The following is a 21,594-nucleotide window of genomic DNA, read 5'->3' as shown; positions in this document are numbered from 1 at the left end:
TAGGAACTAAATCTCAGTCTGATTCCTACTTTCACTGTTGACAGCATCACTTCATTGGGAAGATGCACTCTGATTTCCAACCAAGTGAATGGAAGATATATATGAAACATAGTGTTACGACTAGCCTCCTTGTTTTCTAGAATTATGTATCAAATATCTGAGTCACCAGAATGACCTCAGAACTGACAGGAAAAGCTATGTCAGGAACATAAATCAGGAATCCAGAAGAGCTGGTATTTAAGAAGCTTTTCTAAAATTTTATGTCAAAAGACATCACCCCAAAATGCAATTTATCCTCAATTCTCACTCACATGTATAATGTCCCTTAATTCAGATGCAATTCACGATAAGGCCCTATACAGAAACTGTCTTCTGCCCTGACTTCTCATGGTCAGGAAAAATAGAATTTATATCAGTAGTTTCTATCCTTTATTCCTATTCTCTATTCCTATTCCTAAATTCCTAGAATTTAAGCCAAATCTAAACACACTGAAAGTTAGGAAATTATTTCTTCTTCTTTGTTCTTCCCTATTTTTTTTACAGTTTTATTGAGAAATTATTAACATGCATCACTGTGTTAGTTTAAGGCATATGGCATGATTTGATTAACATACATTGTGAAATAATTACCACAGTAGGTTCACTACTATCCATCTTCTCATTTAGATACAATAAAAAGAAGAAAGAAGGGGGGGGGAGAATCATCCCTAGTTAACCCCATTTTAGTCATAGAATCAAATGACTGACCAAATATCAAATAGCTAGGGAATCTAAAATTAAAGACATGCTGGGAAATAAGACTATTGCTAGATCAGTGATTCTCAGTCTTTCTTTCTGCCTCTACTGTTCACATCCCCATGTTATTCTCATTATCAAATACACAAAATGTCCTTTAAATATATATATATATATATATATTAAGTCATCTCTACACCCAACACAGGGCTCGAACTTATGACCTGGAGATCAAGGGTCACACACTCTTCCAACTGAGCCAGTCACACGCCCCAACACAGGAAATGTCTTCTTCTTTTTTAAATAAAGATTTTATTTACTTATTTGAGAGAGAGCACACAAGCAAGAGGGGATAAGGGAGAAGAGACTCCCCACTAAGCGGAGAGCCTGACACAAGGGCTCCATCCCAGGACCCTGGGATCAGGACCTAAGTGGAAGGCAGATGCTTAGCCGACTGAGCCACGCAGGTGCCCCAGGAAATGTCTTAATTAACAAGAGTAATGACTATTTGGGAAGGACAGGGAAGAGAGATCCTAAGACACTGTCTCCCAACACAGGACGTCTCTATCAAAATTAAACGAGGTAAAGCTTCTATCTTCTCAAGAGACCTTCTACTGTACTTACTTAACTCTCTGCCTTGTCGTTTACAGTTCCTAGTCAATATTCTTTTGCTTATTCAAGTCCGTGAGTGCTTTAACATGCAAGGGACATGTCTGTACTTTGCTCAGGTGTCTGGACAAAAGGATACTTAGAGAAGTGTTGTTTATTACAAAACAGGTATTTCTGGTGTTCACTATAAAAAATGATATCAAACTAATTTTTATACAGAAGACTGCTATCATAAATCTATAAACCACATGTCTAATCCTTTATACAAATTCTCTCTGCTGCTATTCTTAGAACATTCCTGTGGCTAGGATAGGCATAATTATCTTCATTTTGCAGATGAGAAACCTGAGGCTCAGAGAATTAAGAGATTTGCTTGAGGTCACACAATTAATCAGAAGCAGCAGAGGCAGAACCCATAAAAAGATGCCTTTTAGTTTAGGGCATTCTACTAAAGTTACAAGTAGAAAGTGTTCCCCTACAACTTTCAAGGTTTTCTAAAGATTAAGAAAAAACAAAAAAATTGCAGAGTATACATTTCAACTTGTGTTCTGTTTGGACTCAAATTCTAACACTGCTATCTTGTTTGCAAATAGGACCAAACCTGCTGGCTTGTTTGTAAAAATCACAAAATGAAATTCCAAAGTTAAGAAAAACTCATTTAGGAAAGAAAATATTATCTTTGCTAGGCAATGTTCTAAAAGAGGAGGATTTACTTTTTACCATGCTCCTCAGAGATTTTCAATGCACTGAGACCTAAACAATAAAGGGTAACTAAGAGGTAAGCCAAATGGACTAACTATGTACGACTGGAATGCAAAAGCCTATTCAAGCAGCAATTGTGCAGTGTCACGAGGCAACACACGTTTTTATAAGCACTCATTAAAAGTTAGTCACAATTGGAGATCTTGTCTAACCGGTATGGTATGCCCCAAGTTAGTGATCTTAAATGAGACAAAAATGACTGATCACTGTATAATGTGTATTAAATAAAAAAGAAGGATGATATTCATTTCCTCTTAATAGCATATTTTAAAATTTTATGGATTAACTCTTTCAAGTATAATAACTGATAAAGTCCACAAACCAAATGATTTTACCTTTTAAAATAAATCAATATTGGCAGTCATTTACTTGGGGGCAGATATATGAGGACGATTACCATATTGAAGCTAGTTAACTTCTTCAAAGATAGTCACCTTGTTCTGGTCATACTAATATGTCATAACAATAACCAGTGTATGCTGATAATTGACTCAGGAGCTAAGTCACTTAAGGAAGATAATTTGGTTTGTGCTGTGATTCATTCTGTTTAGAGCTCTGTATTCACTTACAACTTATCTAACTTGAGTGGAGAACATTTTCTCATTCTTTAAAGGAAAACAAAGATGTTTTTGATGCCAAGAATATAAAAGGCTAAGGGATAAAATTAAAGTGTATCCTGAATGAAAGATGCAAATGACCTATAACAAAACACTACTACATTTCTATAGATTTTTAAAATCTCAGTTTCTCCTTTAAAGCTTCTCATTTTCTTCTCACATCATCCCTGTGTATAAGCAAGAAGGTGGTACTGTTATTCATTGCTATCCTAATGTATGGGATTGATATAACTTAGCTGCAGCTATAGAGTGACTCAGGGGCCACACCAAGAGTCTGAAGAGTCTGTGGTGCTGCCCTGACTCCAAGCTCAGGACTTCTTCCAACATGTCAAACTGTAAACTCTGTCATGGATTAGAATTAAATACAGCATGCGCTATGATTCTCTCTCTGCTGCCTATGGAACAATCCAAAAAAGTATGAGTTTGTATGTACTCAGCACTACAGCAGGCATCTCAAGAATTCAGAAGATTTATGATGTACAGTTCCTTCTACATGGTGCTTAAAATTTGGTTGGAGATATGAAAATGATGGGCATTAAGTAAATCTGAAGAGTAAGCAATATTTGTTAGAGTTGAAATGGTATTTAAAATAAGGGATTAACTGGCTGGCCATCTTCCAACCAAGCTTTTGGAAAGACTAGGATTGAGGGGGGGGTCACTATAGATCCGGTGCTAACTGGTAGCCTTGCCGATCGATCGATAAATTGATTGAAGATTTTCTTTATTTATTTGAGGGAGAGAGGGAGCCTGAGCAGGGCTTGGGGAGGGCAGAGGGAGAGGGAGAAACAGACTCCCTGCTGAGGAGGGAGTCAGATTCGGAGCTCGATCTCAGGACCCTGAGACCATGAACTGAGTCGAAAACAGATGCTTAACTGACTGAGCCACCCAGGCACCCCTAGCCTTGCAGATTTAAAAACACTATCATTTCATTTAGCCCAATCCAATGGGACCCAAAGTGAGGGAGTCATGTATCTGCTACTTATGACAAATTTGCAAACATGTCTCAGAGTATTGCATTTTAGGTCTTCAAAGACCATTTATCTTAAGTTCTCAAAAGGTATCAGTTCAGATCACCCGGGGCACCTGGGTAGCTCCGTCGGTTAAGCATCAGACTCATGGTCTCAGCTCAGGTTGTGATCTGGGGATCATAGGATTGGCCCACGGAGGGCTCTCAGCATTCAGTGTGGAGTCTGACTGACCGTCTCTGCAACACCCTTCCCGCCCCCACTGCTTGTGCTCTCTCTCTCAAATAAATAAAATCTTTTTTTGAAGAAAAGGTATCAGATCAAAGTCTAAGGTAATACAGACTTAAAGCAACAGCAACCCGTACTTCTACCACACATCTATTAAATGTGCTTCAGTCACAAGCAGAGATAGGAGAGACCATGCACAGATATGCACACAGGCCATTGGGTTTCAGCACCTCTTGAAACATGTAGGACTTGATAATGGAGTACTAAGCCACCAGAGAATAAGATGTTCAAACATCTGCTTCTACAGAGATGAAAATCTTTTTTTTTTTTTTTTTTTAAGATTTTATGTATTTATTTGACAGACAGAGATCACAAGTAGGCAGAGAAGCCGGCAGAGAGAGAGGGGGAAGCAGGTTCCCCGCCAAACAGAGAGCCCGATGCGGGGCTCGATCCCAGAAACCCGCGATTATGACCTGAGTCGAAGGCAGAGGCTTTAACCCACTGAGCCACCCAGGCGCACCACCCCTTTCTTTTTAAGATTTTATTTTTTAGGGGTGCCTAGGTGGCTCAGTTGTTAACACCTACCTTCAGCTCAGGTCATGATCCCAGGGTCCTGGAATGGAGCCCTGCAACAGGCTCCCTGCTCAGCAGGAATCCTGCTTTTCCTTCTCCACTTACCCTGCTTGTATGCCCTCTCTCACTGTGTCTCTCTGTGTTAAATAAAAAATAAAATAAAAAGATTTTATTTTTTAAATATTCTCTACATCCAACATGGGGCTTAGAACTCACAATCCCGAGCTCAAGAGTTTCATACTTGACCAACTGAACTAGCCAGGTGCCCCCAAATCCCCCATTTTCAATACTAGACTATATGAAAAAATAATAGGCATTCAGTTCTTAACTTCGATAGTGATACTGATTTTTCTTCCCGGGCTTCTCCACCACCCTGAACAAGACAAGATCTTTATTTAGCTTGATTTTATTCTTACTTCCCAGGTTTGGTTGAAATTGGAAAGTCTGGTATAGATTTTGTCTTCTAGAAAACTTACTTCTTCCAATACATGATTCACAAATATAACAACAGCATTAACTTTCACCACCATCACATCAATGGTTATTTAAAGTTAACTCAGTTTTACTAAGTTAGTTAAACTAACTTAGTAAAGTTAGCTACTTTACTTTGGTCGTAGTTCACCATTATTCCTTCTACCATGTATCTTCTTATACTCTAGAGCACATCCTTAAATTTATACTACTGTTGTTTTTAAGATTTTATTTATTTTATTTGCAAGAGAGAGAGCGAGCAGAAGCAGGCATAGGGCAGACAGAGAGGAAGAAGCAGGTTCCCCGGCAAGCAGGGAGCCTGATGTGGGGCTTGATCCCAGGTCTTTAGGATCATAACTTGAGCCAAAGGCAGACATTTCACTGACTAAAACACCTAGGCGACCCATACGTATGTTTTTGACAAACTTTTACTCTGGAGGATTCCTTTGTCCTAGCTACACTCTGTGTCCTAGAGTCACAGCTTAACTCTATAAAGAACTCTAAATTTAAATTTAAAGTACTTCCCTTATAGCACTTTGTAGATCTTGTCCTACTTTTCTTTTTTAACAAGTAGCAGATAAGAAATCTCATGCCTATAAAATTATAGTTGCTTTATGGGTAACCTCTCTTTTCCCTCTCTCTAGAAGCTAGAGAGAGGAATATCTTTCTGTCACAGAGTTCAAAATTTTTACCAATATGTCTAGAACCCTTCTATCTGAAGGCTTAAGATTTTCTTCAAATTTGGGAAATTTATGGGTTTTTTTTCCTTGCTTTTTTATCATTCCTTCCACAGATGGCTCTTGGTTTCAGCTCAGGTCATGATCGCAGTCCTGGGATTAAGCCCCACATTGGGCTGAGTGCTCAGCAGGAAGTCTGCTTGAGGACTCTCTCTCCCTTTCCCTTTTGCCAATCCCCCTACTTATACACACTCTCTAAATAAATAAATAAATAAAGCCTAAGAAAAACAAAAAACAAAACTAGACCTAGCATTATGTCCTATAAGCATTCAAGTTTACAGGAAATATGATAACATATTACTCTAATGTCTTATGATAAAGGCTAATGATGTAATACCTTCACATACACAAGTATATACCATGATGTCAAATATATTACTCTAATTGATGACTTCAGTGACATGAATAATTTCAAAACAAACAAATAAGCCACCTGGTAAGATAGGGCTGAGTATTTAATAATATATATATCTTCACAGAATAACAAAGCATTTAAAATAATCACCAGCTTAGCTCGGTATTTCACACCCATAAAATTGTAAATGGCATACAACACGACATGACCTTCAAAACCAGACCTGATTAATAAAAAGGTGCAGCAGAATTCTACTGCTAAGCCATCACTGAAAATTATTACACATGCATAACTCCATCACCTATAAGAAATACATCCTTGTTAAGGAGACAAGACTTTGACAAAACAAAAACAAATAAAAAAGAAAGTGTATCATATATTTAGTTTCAAAAGGACAACATGAATAATTAACTTTAGAATATAAACCCAACCATTCCAACTAGAAATGAACTTAATAAAATATCCAAGAAAATGTCTATCAGGAAGTTCTAAAAATGTCATTCAACCTCATGAATAAACAGATAAATTGGAAGAGAATTAGGATTGAGGTTGAAATAGCTCAAAAAATTATATAGCTCCGAAGCTATGGCAAAGTTCAAATTTATTCTTAGAAGCCAAAATCCAACAGAGACCAAATTAATCATTGTTGGAAAACCAAATCACACCAATTTCTTTCAGCCCAAAAAAGTATTACATGAAGTTTACTGTATATTTAAAGAGTTGAGATGATTCATCAGGATGCTTTTCTACACCCACTAATACTATCTCTGAAAAGAGAGGGTAGTCATTCGGGTACCTATGGCTCTCTCTCCTTTGCTTCCAAAAGCTGTGAATTCAAAGTTGTTTTAAAATATTTCCCATTCGGGGGGCACCTGGGTGGCTCAGTGGATTAAGCCTCTGCCTTCGGCTCAGGTCATGATCCCAGGGTCCTGGGATGGAGCCCCACATCGGGCTCTCTGCTCTGCAGGGAGCCTGCTTCCTCCTCTCTCTCTGCCTGCCTCTCTGCCTACTTGTGATCTCTGTCAGATAAATAAAGAAAAAAAAATCTTTAAAAAATAAATAAATAAAATAAAATATTTCCCATTCGGGGTGCCTCAGTGGCTCAGTGGGTTAAAGCCTCTGCCTTGGGCTCAGGTCATGATCTCAGGGTCCTGGGATAGAGCCTCAAATCGGGCTCTCTGCTCAACAGGGAGCCTGTTTCCCCCTCTCTCTCTGCCTGCCTCTCTGCCTACTTGTGATCTCTGTCAAATAAATAAATAAAATCTTTTAAAAATTAAAAAAAAATAATTCCCATGCATCATGATAATAGTTAAATTTGAGGAGGAGAGTAGTAGTGACTGAGAGGTGAGGAGCATTCTCTTGATCTGTGTGTTGGTTACAGGACTTTGTGAAAATTCGCTTTTGCACTTTTCTGTATGTTTGTATGCTATACTTGAACAAAAAGTTTATTAAGTAAAAATGCTCCATATTTGCCTTTTTCCACTTTTTAAAGTAGCTACTAGTGTGAGATTCCTAAATGAAGGCTTCATATCTCACTCATCTTTTTGCTGGTGCTTGGTACATAATAGAGGCTTAATAAAGACAGGTAAATTGACACAAATCAATAATTAATTGTACAATGTCAATAAGAAATACTTGATTTCCAGTCTTTCAACCCACATCATAAAACTACTTGCTATAGGTCTAGGAGTAGTTAAAAAAAAAAAAAAAAAAAAAAAAATATATATATATATATATATATATATATATATATATATATATATGCTTGAGTCCCTATCCTCTGAGAGATAGATGGTATTTGTATATACATACGTGTGAGAGAAAGGGAAAGAAGCCAAGACATGAATGCTAATTACTAACATGACATGCGGCATATGTGTGGTAAGGACAATAAATGCCATACAGAAGGAGGGAGACATTCCAGTGGGATTAACCAGGAAAGGAATAACTGAAGGAGTAGCATGTGAGCATGATAAACATCTTAGTAAGATGAAGGAAGGGACTAGCATTTACAGAATGCTTAACACTGCATGCCAGCTACCATGTGAGCACTTCCACAAACCTTACTCAATCCTTAAGATACAGCTAAGCCCACTAAGACCCTGATGGAATGAAAAATTTGTGCAAGATCACATAGCCAGTACATTGCATATAATGTGACCTAAACTCTTGACTCCAAAATCAATGTCTTTCTGCTACACCATGCTGCCACTGTCTTGAACAAGAAGAGCTTGGTATCTTTGGCCAAAAATCCAAAATCTCACACATGAGATCTGACAAAAATGGACAAGGAATTTTTTCCTACCCAATGTATATACTTCAGAATATTTTTATTCTTCAAAGTTACCTAACCAAAACCAAACCAAAACAGACCACATTTTCTTACAAGAATGATGGTCTAAATTGACAGTACTGAAATTTTAATTCACAGCTTGAGATCAATCCATTCAGCTATGTTTTTGGTAAAAAGATTTTTGTCAACCACAGGCTTCTAATTAGAGAGCCTATTACCTAAGAGACACTTTCATTCTTATGCTTTTGCCACCACATAATGTAATACATTCATTTTGGCAATAAGCATAAATACCTATTGATAATCTTGTTTTGGAAAAAGACCTTCATAGATTCATAGTCTCTTCTTGCCCTTCTTCATTTTTAGGGGACCTTTATTCATTCATTCAAATATTACTGAGGAGCCTTCAACGTCTCAGGAACTCTGCCCTCAATAATGAATAAGAGAAGCGTTGTTTTCAAGAGAGCATTTAATGTAACAACAACTTGATCCAATTTAAGTTTGTTGTTTCCAGATGAACCTCCTTCAACTTCTTGACCCACAACCTACAAACTCATCAGAATTCATTCTTGCTTTCTGCTTTATCCCATTTTTCTCTCTCATTCCATTCAACTTTTCCTTGACCCTTTATCCTTAAGCTGTACTATCTCCTTGAGGATAATACTGTATCAAGAATTTATTTCCTTTCCCTCCCTTCCTTTGAGAACTACTATAGTACTCCCCTGTACCACCCTTGCCACAGCATTTAATACATTGTTATAATTAATTATTTACTTCATTCAACCCACCAGCTACTTATTGGTACATAGGCCATGCACCAACCCATGGCCTACTCTTGGTCGAGGTATTGGGGCTATAAAAAATACATATTTTCCCGGTGAAAATCATATTTCAGGGTAGACTATAAATAAGACAAACAAACAAGCAATATGGCAGAATGTAATGAGCTTATAAATATTAAAAAATAATTTAACAGTTCATAGTTGTGCTGATAAATTGAAACACAGGGAGAAAAAAAAAAGTGTGAGAAAGGCCAAAAATCAAGGATGATTCTTATATTTTTGGTGTGAGAAACTAGGTAAATGATGGAGCTGATTACAGAGTTGGGGAACACTGGAGGAAAAGGTTTGAGAGAGAAAGATTAAGAGTTCTTTCTCTGCTATGTTAACCTTGAGATGCGTTTTTGATATTCAAGAATAGAGGTCAAGCAGGTAGCTAAATATACAGCTCTGCAGCTCAGGAGAGAGGTTGGCCTGGAGCTCCAGATGTGGAAGGTTAAAGATGGTATTCAACACCATGGACTGAGGGGAATTCGGATAAGCGTTCAAGAGGCAGTGATACTAAGTGATTGAGAAAGGGGAACAGAGCATTATTAACCTAGGATTTGGCAACACAGACATCAGTGACTTGACAAAAGGGATTCTATGAGTATAAAACAGTTGAGTACAAAAACTATGCTCAATGATGAGTACTCAAAAATGAGTACAAATACTGTTTGTGCAGGGATGGAAGCCATGGATGTAAAGAAGTTGAGAACCAGGAGCTTTTCCATGGAGAAGAAGAAAGCTAAGAAGAGTCTGGGTTTTTTTTTTTTTTTTTTTCCTTAAATTGAAATAACCCAAGGGGCGCCTGGGTGGCTCAGTGGGCTAAAGCCCCTGCCTTCGGCTCAGGTCATGATCCCAGGGTCCTAGGATCAAGCCCCGCATCATCGGGCTCTTTGCTCAGCAGGGAGCCTGCTTCCTTCTCTCTCTGCCTGCCTCTCTGCCTACTTGTGATTTGTCTGTCAAATAAATAAATAAAATATTAAAAAAAAAAAAGAAGGTAAGAATCCATTGGAGATGGAAAGACTGATGATGTAGAACAACTAGGACAAAAGAGGAGCCCTAGTACTTTAAATCCTTAGGTAGACAATGAGCTCCAGGGTGCAAGCAGAGGGCCTAGTCTTCAGGAAGGACAGGCATTTCATCCACTGTCACAGGAAGGCAGACTATATGGGTACAGATGCAGGTGGTTTGGTTGATGTCATGGTGAATAGAAAACTGGCTTGAAGCAGGGGTTCCATCAGGCAAGTACCACAGAGGGAAAGAGGAATAACGCTGCTGAGATATAAGCAAGAAGAGAAAGGTATATTGACAAAACATGAACTCTGAGCTAGATAAGGGAGGGGGAAAAAGACATAAATGGGGTACAGTAAAAAGCAGAAAAGTTAATGCACAGGAGCACCTAAGGGAGTTCAAACATATATTTGAGAGATGAGGAAACTAGATAAGTAGATGGTAGTGATCCATTTTTCTAAAAAGTTTGTAAGTGGAGCAGTTACTGGCACTGGGCAAGTTTAAGGTTGACCATGGGAGTAGGTTCCTGATGGGGGTGGAAGGAGGTCTAAAAGCTAAGAGATCAGATGTTGGATTACCCACGGGGATGTAGCAATCACTAGGTATGATGACAGGAACTGTGGAAAGGCAGGGAACCAGGTGCTGATGAGGACGTATAACCAGGAGACAATGACAGATCCAGAGGGGAAAACTGGCATGTATTTCAAAAAATATGGGAGTTTTGGGCAAGGAAAAAAAGATGGACTGAAGCAGCAAACGGGAGGAAGAGTTCTAAATGGAACGTGGGACTGGGGCTGAAGATGTGGGGGAACAAACATCATCACTTCAGGACTACAAGGACACAGAGTTCCTGGGAATAGTCAGGTAGGGCAGAAAGTGAAAGCAATTTTGTTCAACACTATGTCTCTATTTGATTACAACAAACTACTGATTCCAGGAGGCCAACTAGAAGGGCTGGAGGAGGGGCCCTGGAAGGCTGGAAGACTGTGTCTGGTGAAGAAAAGCACAAAGCCAAGTGAGAATAAATTTCCCAGTAAAACAGTGGGAATCTCAGACTCTAAAAGATCAACGAAAACACCTTTTCTAAGCTTTGGGATCTTTCCAATCAGTCTTCTTTTTGTTTAAATTAGCATTGGAAGAATCCTAATGATAATTACCTTCACATAGAGGTACCTCAAAAGAAGCTCAAAGAAAGAAAGTTTAGTTCATTCAATACCTTTAAGCGCTATTTGGCGGGGAGTGATGAGGAAAATCTCAGAAAGGCATCTCAAGCATGTTAGCTATTCCTTTATCCTCTTCTCATTTCATTTCTTCCTTTCACAAACGTCCACGGAGAGAAAAAGAGCAACCACAATTGAGGATGAGTGAGCTGGCAACGGGGCTGTTCTGAGGACAAGCAGGATTCTCTGCACACCTGCCTGTGACCTCCCAGTAACACTTGTGCAGTGTGGAAAGAGTCCTACGGCTTAAAATAACAAATACCTTAACAGCCTCTAACTGCCCGCCCTGGGGTATTCTGTCCAACTGCACACCACTCCCTACTACAGTGTTTCTCTAAACAGAAAAATGACCCACTCTGGGGAGAGTTAATATAAATCATGACTTTTTCTCTCTCACATAAACAAATTTACCTGCATGAAGAATTCTGAGAATCCTTTTTCTGACAGTATATACTCAACTTTATGAAGAAACAAGTGTTGACAATATAATGATAAAACTTCATAATCCAATGGAATCTACTATCCCCTAACACAATACACCAAATCAAGACAAATTAATTTCAGTTGTCACTGTACACAAAATGTACATAAAATGAAATGTCTAAAATACATGATCAATGTAGAAAAAAAACCAATTATATTGTTATAGCCTCATTTTAAGAAACATGCTGAATCACTTCATTGGCTTCAAGAGGAAGCACCATGGGAACGTAGATAGACGGAATATCCCCACGCATGGATGGAATTATTTTTGTGTGAAAGCGAGAGAAAATAAAAGATAAATAATAAGAAGAATACCACACTTCTAAACACCAGAAAGGAAAAGTAAAGAGTGTCATAGCACTAGGACTTTTACTGAGTATAAGACTCCTGATGCGGGGGCGCCTGGGTGGCTCAGTGGGTTAAAGTCTCTGCCTTTGGCTCAGGATATGATCCCAGGGTCCTGGGATCGAGCCCTGCATTGGGCTCTCTGCTCAGCAGGGAGCCTGCTTCCCTTCCCTCCTCTGCCTGCCTCTCTGCCTGCTTGTGATCTCTCTCTCTCTCTCTCTCTCTGTTAAATAAATAAATAAAATCTTAAAAAAAAAAAAAAAAAGACTCCCGCTGCGTATCATAATGCCAAGCAGACCATAGACTGTCACCTTGTCAAATGAACATGCTGAATTTAGTTACAAATCAACTGGAGGCAGGATGGATTTAAGAAAAACCCATTTAATAGACAGCATCGGTGAATCTATCAAAGAACATTTCCCAATTTGGAAAAACATCAAAGGGAGTCTCAGGTGGTCTCTAGAGTCCCAGAGATGGTTAGCTAGAAACTACAGTGGATTATTTTCTGTATCTACCCAACTGCAGATTTATTCAATGACTACCCAGATGTTTTACCTTCATTGTTGACACCAATTGATTGAGAAATAACCTTTATTCCCATGACTAGTGCTTCATCACTCACAAGGAAATTACTCACACCAGGGATTATCTGAACCAATCTGAGACTGTTCCTTAAAGTGCAAAAATAGCTCTGGGTGAAGGGAGATAGAACAAAAAATCTCCTAAGACTTGATTCTAAGCTATCTGGACAAAATGAGCCTTACCACTAGCAGGACATCCTTTTCCACAACAAGATCTTATCCATTATATACTCATTTATTAATTATTTATTCATATACTAAATCATATACTAAAATATCTATTCATATACTAAATTAGTATATTCATATACTAAATTCAGATATCATATTTATTCATATACTAAATTTCCTAGAGTGGAACTAGGAAAAAAAACGAGACCCAAGCTCAATAATCTTATGCACAAAATCCATTTCGTAATGATCATCTTTACTTTTCTTACAGAAAAACAAACTCAACTGTCATGACTAGTGTTTATATATAAAGGATGCAATTATTAGAATATTCTGACTTGTGGTTAGCTAAGATATTCAATATATTAGAATGTTATCTTGTTTGTTTTCTTTCCGGAAAAGTTAATAAAATTGTCTTCTTTTTTAAAGACTGATATAAGAAGTATTTCTACACCTTCCTCAGACAAAAAGCAAACAAACAAAAAAACCTCATGACACCTGAGTGGTTAATCAGTTGTTTTGCCACAATATCTATTTTTACTTTACTTTCAAAGTTTTATTTATTTATTTGAGACAGATAATGATAGAAATAGCAAGAGAGCACAAGCGAGGAGGAGAGAGAAAGCAGATTTCCATTAAGCAGGAAGCCCGACATGGTGTTCGATCTCAGGACCCTGAATCATGACATGAGCTGAAGGCAGATACTTAGCCAACTGAGCCACCCAGGCTCCCCTATAATATCTATTTTTAACTGAGGTAAAATTTACATTGATATCATGCATAGATTTTGTTTTAAAGATTTATATATTTATTTGAGAGCAAGAGACAACACAAACAAAAGGTAAGGGAGGGACACAAGGAGAGAACCTTTCAAGCAGACTCCATGTTGAGTGCAGAGCCTGAGGCAGGGCTCAATCTCCTGACCCATGAGATCATGGCCTAAGCCAAAATCAAGAGATCGACACGTAATGGACTGAACCACCCAGGTACCCCCAAGCACAAATTCTAAAGCACAATTCAGTGATTCTAATAAATGTATTCCCTCTTGTGATCTTCACATTTCCATCATTCCAGAAAGTTTTACTGAGCCCCTTCCAATCAATCCCCCCACCCCCTGCACCAAAAGCAACTACTGCTCTGATTTCTATAGACGGAAGAAGTACTTGGTTCCTTTCCTTTCACACAACATTTCTGAGATTCGTCCACAATGCATGCAATACATGCAAAAAATGGTTAGTAGTCTGTTTTTTTTTTTTTTTTTTCCCAATAGCAGAGTATCAGCCCATGGTATGACTGACACAATCTCTTATCTATTTTCCTGTTGGTAGATATTTCGGTGTTTGTGGGGTTTGTCCCAGTTTTTGGCTATTGTGAATAAAGTTGCTGGTAAACACAGAATCCTGTTCTGCTGTAAATGTAATCATATCACTTTAAACTTAAGACAGCTTCCTGCCTAACCAGAAACTGAGTGATTTGACTGTATAAGCATCACAGTAAGGGAATGAAAGGAGCCCCACCTCTGCCACAGAGCCCTGGCTGAGTAAATGGGACCCACTCCAAGGAGCCCACATCTGTGATATGTGACACCACAGGCAATCACACCTTGTGAGGAGAGACCCTTTCTCTGCAACATTTCAAACAGGAAGTGTTTAGGGGCAGTGGTGATAAAGTACATCTCTGTTCTGACCCTAATGTGGTGTCACACTGCTTCTAGTACCCACAAAAATGCACTATTAAAAAACAACATTGAAAAAAATAAATAAATAAAACAAAGCAAAACACACACACACACACACACACACACACACACACACACACAGGAACAACAACACTGGTGCACCTGGCTGGCTCAGTCAATGGAGCATTCAACTCTTGATCTCAAGAGTAGTGAGTTGGAGCCCCACACTGAGAGTAGAGGTTACTTAAAGACAACAACTGCCACTACAACACACATATACAAAAAGGGGTGTTGAATTACTTGTCTTGGAGATCTCTGAGCACAGACATCACCTAATCAATGGCTAGCCATGTGTTAGTTACATAACTTGGGTAGGTATATCATTTACCACTAAGTCCTCACTTTTCAATATGCAGAATAAGATAATTACTGCATCTATCTTAGAGTCATTTTTTAAAAAAAGATTTTATTTATTTATTTGAGAGAGAGAGAATATGCATGCATGAGCTGGGGCAAGGTGCAGAGGGAGAGAGAATCCCAGCCGATTCTGTACCAAGTGCAAGCCCAATGTGGGGCTCAATCCCAAGACCCCAAGACCATGCCTTGAACTGAAATCACGAATTGGATGCTCAGGGGTGCCTGGGTGATTCAGTTGGTTAAATGTCTGCCTTCCGATCATGTCATGATCTTGGGGTCCTGGGATAGAGCCTCACATTGAGCTCCCTGTGCAGCAGGACTCTGCTTCTCCCTTTGCCCTTCCCTGTGTGCTCTCTCTCTCTCTCTCTCTCTCTCTCTCTGTCCCAAATAAATAAATAAAATCTTAAAGAAAAAAAGAGTTGGATGCTCAACTGACTGCATCACCCAGGCATCCCTTAGGGTTATTTTAAAGTTCAAAATTAGATGATGTACATAAAGTATGCATAGTGGCTAACACATTTAAAAATATAAATACTAGCTATTGATAACAAAACTTTTTTCATTGTTTTTATTTTCTTTTTTAATTAACATATAATGTATTATTAGCCCCAGGGGTACAGGTCTGTGAATCGTCAGGCTTACACATTTCCCAGCGCTCACCATAGCACATAACACCCTCCATAATGTCCATAACCCAATCACCCACTCCCTACCTCCCTATCCCCAGAAACCTTCTGTTTGTTTTATGAGATTAAGAGTCTCTTATAGTTTGTCTCCCTCCCAAGCCCATCTTGTTTCATTTTTTCCTTTCCCTACTCTCCAAACCCCCCACTTTCCCTCTCAAATTCCTCATATCAGGGAGATCATATAATTATCTTTCTCTGATTGACTTATTTTACTCAGCATAATACCCTCTAGTTCCATCCATGTTGTTGCAAATGGCAAGATTTCATTTCTTTTGATGGCTGCATAGTATTCCATTCCATGGTGTATTCCACACATCTCACATCTTCTTTATCTATTCATCTGTTGATGGGACATCTAGGTTCTTTCCATAGTTTAGCTATTGTGGACATTGCTGCTATAAACATTTGGGTGCACATGCTCCTTCGGATCACTACATTTGTATCTTTAGGGTAAATACCCAGTAATGCAATTGCTGGGTCATGGGGTAGCTCTATATTAAACTTTTTGAGGAACCTCCATGTTGTTTTTCCAGAGTGGTTTCACCAGCTTGCATTCCCACCAACAGTGTAAAGGGTACCCCTTTCTCCGCATCCTTGCCAGCATCTGTCCTTTCCTGACTTGTTAATTTTAGCCATTCTGACTGGTGTGAGGTGGTATCTCATTGTGGTTTTGATTTTTATTTCCCTGATGCTAAGTGATGTGGAGCACTTTTTCATGTGTCTGTTGGCTATCTGGAGGTCTTCTTTGGAGAAATGTCTGTTCATGTATTCTGCCCATTTCTTGATTGGATTATTTGTTCTTTGGGTGTTAAGTTTGATAAGTTTTTTATAGATTTTGGATACTAGCCCTTTATCTCATATGTCCTTTGCAAATATTTTCTTCCATTCTGTCAGCTGTCTTTTGGTTTTGTTTCCTTTGCTGTGCAAAAACTTTTGATCTTGATGAAGTCCCAATTGTTCATTTTTGCCCTTGCTTCCCTTGCCTTTGGCAATGTTTCTAGGAAGAAGTTGCTGTGACTGAGGTTGAAGAGGTTGCTGCCTGTGTTCTCCTCAAGGATTTTGATGAATTTCTTTCTCACATTGAGGTCTTCCATCAATTTGGAGCCTATATTTGTGTGTAGTGTAGGGAAATGGTCCAATTTCATTCTTCTGCATGTGGCTGTCCAATTTTCCCAACACCATTTGTTGAAGAGACTGTCTTTTTTCCATTGGACATTCTTTCCTGCTTTCTCAAAGAGTAGTTGACCATAGAGTTGAGGATCTATTTCTGGTCACTCTATTTAATGTTCCACTGATCCATATGTCTATTTTTGATAACAAAACTTTACTTCCAAAACCATTTATTTATTTATTTTTAAAGATTTTAATTATTTGACGGACAAAGATTACAAGTAGGCAGAGAGGCAGGCAGAGAGATTGAGAGGGAAGCAAGCTCCCTGCTGAGCAGAGAGCCCAATGCGGGGCTCAATCCCAGGACTCTGGGATTATGACCTGAGCCGAAGGCAGAGGTTTTAGCCCAGAGCCACCCAGGCGCCCCTCCAAAACAATTTAGAGAGTATAGCCTCAGATTTTCATTTTCTTTTTCCATTTGAAGTCAAAGACCAGAGTTTCCCCAAATGAGTGCGTTCCTCCAAAAATTAGTTCAAATTCAGTAGGCATTATGTAAACCAAAGGGTTCCATAATCAAGCAAATTTTGATTAAATAATTTTTTTGAAACTGCGAAACTGCTCAGTGTTGTAGCCACTATGCCAAAGCACACTATGAACCCTACATTGAGACCCAGAATGTACTATTTCCAAAGTAACTGAACCATGAAACTGACTCCTGCTTTATCGAGAAGATGTGATCCTGGGGCACTTTGGGAAATGCTAATAAAAATAACACTAACTACATATATAAAACAAATAGTATTCTTAAGAAGAAGGATATATGGTCTTCCCATTTCATTTAGTTAAATGCTCTCTATTCCTTATATCTCAGGGAAGCCTTCTTTAAGCCTTTAAACTCAATCAAGACTTTCTGTTAGAGGTACCTGGGTAGCTCAGCCGGTTTAACCTCTGCCTTCAGCTCAGTTCATGATCTCAGGGTCCTGAGATTGAGCCCCACATCACATCAGGTTCCCTGCTCAGCAGGAAGTCTGCTTCTCCCTCTCTGCCTGCTGCTCCCTCTGCTTGTGCTTTCTCTCTCTCTCTCCCTCAAATGGAAAAAATTAAAAATCTTAAAAAAAAAAAAACCTTCCTGTTTCATACCCTCAGCTTTCCTTAGACTCTTTCTTCATCACCCTTACTGTGATTCCTATTAACGAACCTGAAAAATTATTTACTACTTTTATCTTACCCACCAAATTATATTATGCTCAACTCTATACCTCCAGCATCTAGCACAATGTTTCGTGCCAGGTAATAGATGTGGAACAAATATGTGAGTCCACGAATTTTACTGCAGCTTTGCTATAGTGGAAAACTGAAAACAATCTAAGTATTACTACCAGGAAAGTAAGGTACTCTACATTTATATTATATTAGACAGCCATTAAAAAGAATAACTTAATCTTTGTACTCTGACATTCCTACTTTAATTGAATGAGAAAGAAAAAAATGTACTTTATTACATATATACTATATTGTGCAAAGACACCTAAAAACATACACAAGTTGATAACGAAAAAAAATTGTTCCAATTTTAGTATATGTGCTGCAGAAGCGAGCACGTTAACAAAACAAAAAAATTTAATAGTGACTACATTTGAAGAGGAATAGGACTGGGAAAAAGTACTTTGAATTTTGGACTTTAAACATTTCTCTGTTTTCAATATTCTCCAAGAAGTATACATTTTTTTTAAATTAATTGCTTTGAGCAACTGCAAGTCTACATAAATTACCATATGCTTTAGGCTCAGTTCATATTTGTATCACTATTTGTCAAAGATATTTTTGTAATGATCCCTATAACAATCTTGAGAGGTAAATAAGACAACAGATAGTAACAACCCCATACTGTACATTAAAAGCTAGAGGTAAATTGCTTAATACCACAAAGCAAAAGAAAGAACAGAACTGACGTTAAAATTAGTTGATCTTTTCCCTAGTCCAGCGTTCTTTTCATTACACATCACTGCCTTTCCAGAAAGGGACATAAGGCAGTCTTGATACAATTAACATTTTAGTACTAAACAACTAGAAGAGATTAAACCTTTTCCCATCTCAACAAGTCATGAGAGGACACTGCAGGCCAATGGCCATGGAGTCCTCTTCTAAGTAAACCAAGTGAAAGGGAGTTTACAAAATCCTAGTGCATGCTTCTGTTGGACCACTCTCTTATATTCAGCTGAGATCTCTCTGTAACTTTAACCTTTTGGTTCAAATTTGGCCATCTGGAAGGCTACAGAATAAGCTTCCCTCTTCTTCTGGAATATACTCAACATATGAAGACAGCTATGAGCTGTGTCCTTTTGAGAATGGGTACTTTACTTAGACAAACCTCCCAATAAAACATCTATCATTATCCAACTGGTTAGGAAAAAAAGGGAAACTATCACGCAGGACTCCTACAAACTCATGAGATATAAACAGGCAATTGTCATCACTGCAGTCCTTTAAGGAGAGCTAGAGAACCATGCACTCTCACCACTCCTTTGTCGGATGGCACTGAATCAGCTTTCTGGTACAACGCACAGGAATGAAGACAGGTTAGATGTTTCTGACATCTAACAGCTGGCTCAAGGATTTGCTAAGAACAGCCAATTAGTGTTTCTTCATTAGGAAGATGAACAATCAACCTAATCCTTCCTCAGTAAAACATTTCTTGAAGTTTTGGTCAGATTCTCCACTAACAAAATACCTGCTTCTTCTACCAATGGACAAATGAACTTCCTGACAATTTAAAAGAGGCAAAGAAATTGATGGTAAAAGTTGTAAAATGAAACTTAGTGACTGAATTTGGGACTCCTAAGAAGATTTAAGAGGGAAATGACATGGTTGTTAGGGAACCAAGGAAATGAACAACGAAAAAATGCAAGAAGTACAAGGTCAAGAAGTCTTACACTTAAAACTTTAAGAGGCAGAGGAAGCTACACTATAGCAAAATACTTATTAAAACCGCTTTTTATGATCTGATGAAAACCAATCAGAATTCAATGCTTGTGCAAAAGCTCAGAGCAAATGGACAGGACAAGAAAACATCTACTTGGAATAGCACAGCTTTTTATATTGGCTTACGGATTAATGAGCACAAGCTTGGGAAAGTCCTCCCAAACGCTTCCCCAGGTTTTCCATCTGAATGTGAACCTAAATAAGGAAAAGGAGAGGTCCTTTGAGCACGCAACTGAAGATATCCCTCCTACTCTTCCTTACTGAGCTATCTTGCACTTCATTAGAGTTTATCATAATCTGTAATTACGTATCTCTGTGCTTGCCTGTTGTCCGATGACCCAGCAGACTATAAGCTCCTTGAGGGCAGAGTCAACTCTTTTTAACACTGCAAACACAGGAGCATGGGGTTTTGTACATGGAGGGTGCTCATCAAGTATTTGGAAGGTAAATAAGTGAAGAGAGAGAAAAAGAAAAGGAGATCGCAGATTACTATAAACAGTTTGCTTTGCTTTCTTTCCCAATGTTGATAAATTAATTCACCTAATGGACACTTATTACGACCCAGCGCAAGGCATACGTCATTCGGCTTAGCCTCCCAACAGAACTCTGAATTTTCTTCCAGGTCACAGAAACCCTCCTAAAAAAGTAAATTACTTCATAACCAACAAAACAAGCATCTTTACGTTAGCCAAATGACCTGATCCTCAAAACAATCTTACAAAAAAAAGGCGAATTATGTTGGTGAGGATCCTGGGGCGAAGAGTTCTTAAATCCTTCACATTCTCCCTACAAACCTCTGGGCTTGTAGTTTCCACAGAGAAAAATAGCGGCCGCACAACCACGGTGCAAACTCTGACACTCGTGCTCGTTTCTTACTGCTAATACGTGCTCCAGACGGGAACCGATCAGCGACTCGATTCTCCCACTCGCATTTGGGGTCTGACGAGGGTCCCGTTCGGTCCGTGTAACTGGTTAAATGCTGACGGCCAAATATACTTATGAGGAGATAACACGTCCAGGTCAAAGAAAGGGCGTGGGAATACCGTTTCAGAAAAGGTTGCGCTGCCGCCAGAACTACCTCTGGGCACAATCGCTCCCTCCCAACTCCTCCTGTCCTCTCCCCGCTTCGACGAACCGTTCCTTCCTAGAGTCAGATTGGGTGCAACAGGCAGGTTCCTACCTTGGTCTGAACACTCTTATCAAACTTGTCATTTCTGAAGCTAAACGTATTCTGGTGCCTCTGAGGCCTGGAACGAGCCACGTTCCCTTTCTGGGAGCTCATCGTGGAAACCACAATCACCTCGCGCCGGTACAGGGAGGACGCGGGGAAGACGAAGACGCTAGGAACGGCCCCACGGAGTCCACGCTTCTGTCACTGACCCGGAAGGAACTTATCCGGCCTTTCCGCCCCCGCCCCCGTCTGCCCACGTGACTCGTCGCGGAGGTCAAAAGACTCCCTCTCATCTGTCAAAACCCTCAAGGTTCTTCCACGCGGCCCAGTCTCGACCCATCCCCCGCTCCGCGCAACCTCTCTCAAACCCGGCGTCTAAATCCCGCTTCCTGCGAAGCGAGAATTCCCCCATTGGTCCGAACGTGGCAGTCCATCAAGGCGGAGAGGCAAGGAACCTTTGCCTTTATTGGTTCTCCTTTTCCGCAATCCCCGCCTCCTGCCGACGTAGCTCAGCCTCTCCCGGCGCCCGACTCCGCTGGGCGGCTTGTGATTGGTTGAAGTCCGGCTGAG

The 21,594-nt window shown here is 39.3% G+C and overlaps 1 protein-coding gene across 3 annotated transcripts in view; it reads right to left on the bottom strand.

Moving 5' to 3' along the window:
• LOC309846934 (uncharacterized protein C9orf85) overlaps window positions 1–21,502 on the bottom strand; it is a 110,322-nt gene extending 88,820 nt beyond the window's left edge. For all 3 annotated transcript variants that reach the window (XR_014302196.1, XM_082696604.1, XM_082696603.1), the window contains exon 1: window positions 21,034–21,502. Coding sequence is in view for 2 of the 3 variants with exons in the window: in XM_082696604.1 (XP_082552730.1) it covers window positions 21,034–21,135 (102 nt within the window). In the remaining variant the exon portion in view is untranslated. The remainder of the gene's footprint in view (window positions 1–21,033) is intronic.
• Window positions 21,503–21,594: the final 92 nt, after the last annotated feature.

Source organism: Mustela nivalis (genome assembly GCF_964662115.1).
Source record: "Mustela nivalis genome assembly, chromosome: 13".
Taxonomy (NCBI): Eukaryota; Metazoa; Chordata; class Mammalia; order Carnivora; family Mustelidae; genus Mustela; species Mustela nivalis.
The sequence above is the reverse complement of the archived record's forward strand: the minus strand, read 5'-3'. Positions and strand labels throughout refer to the sequence as shown.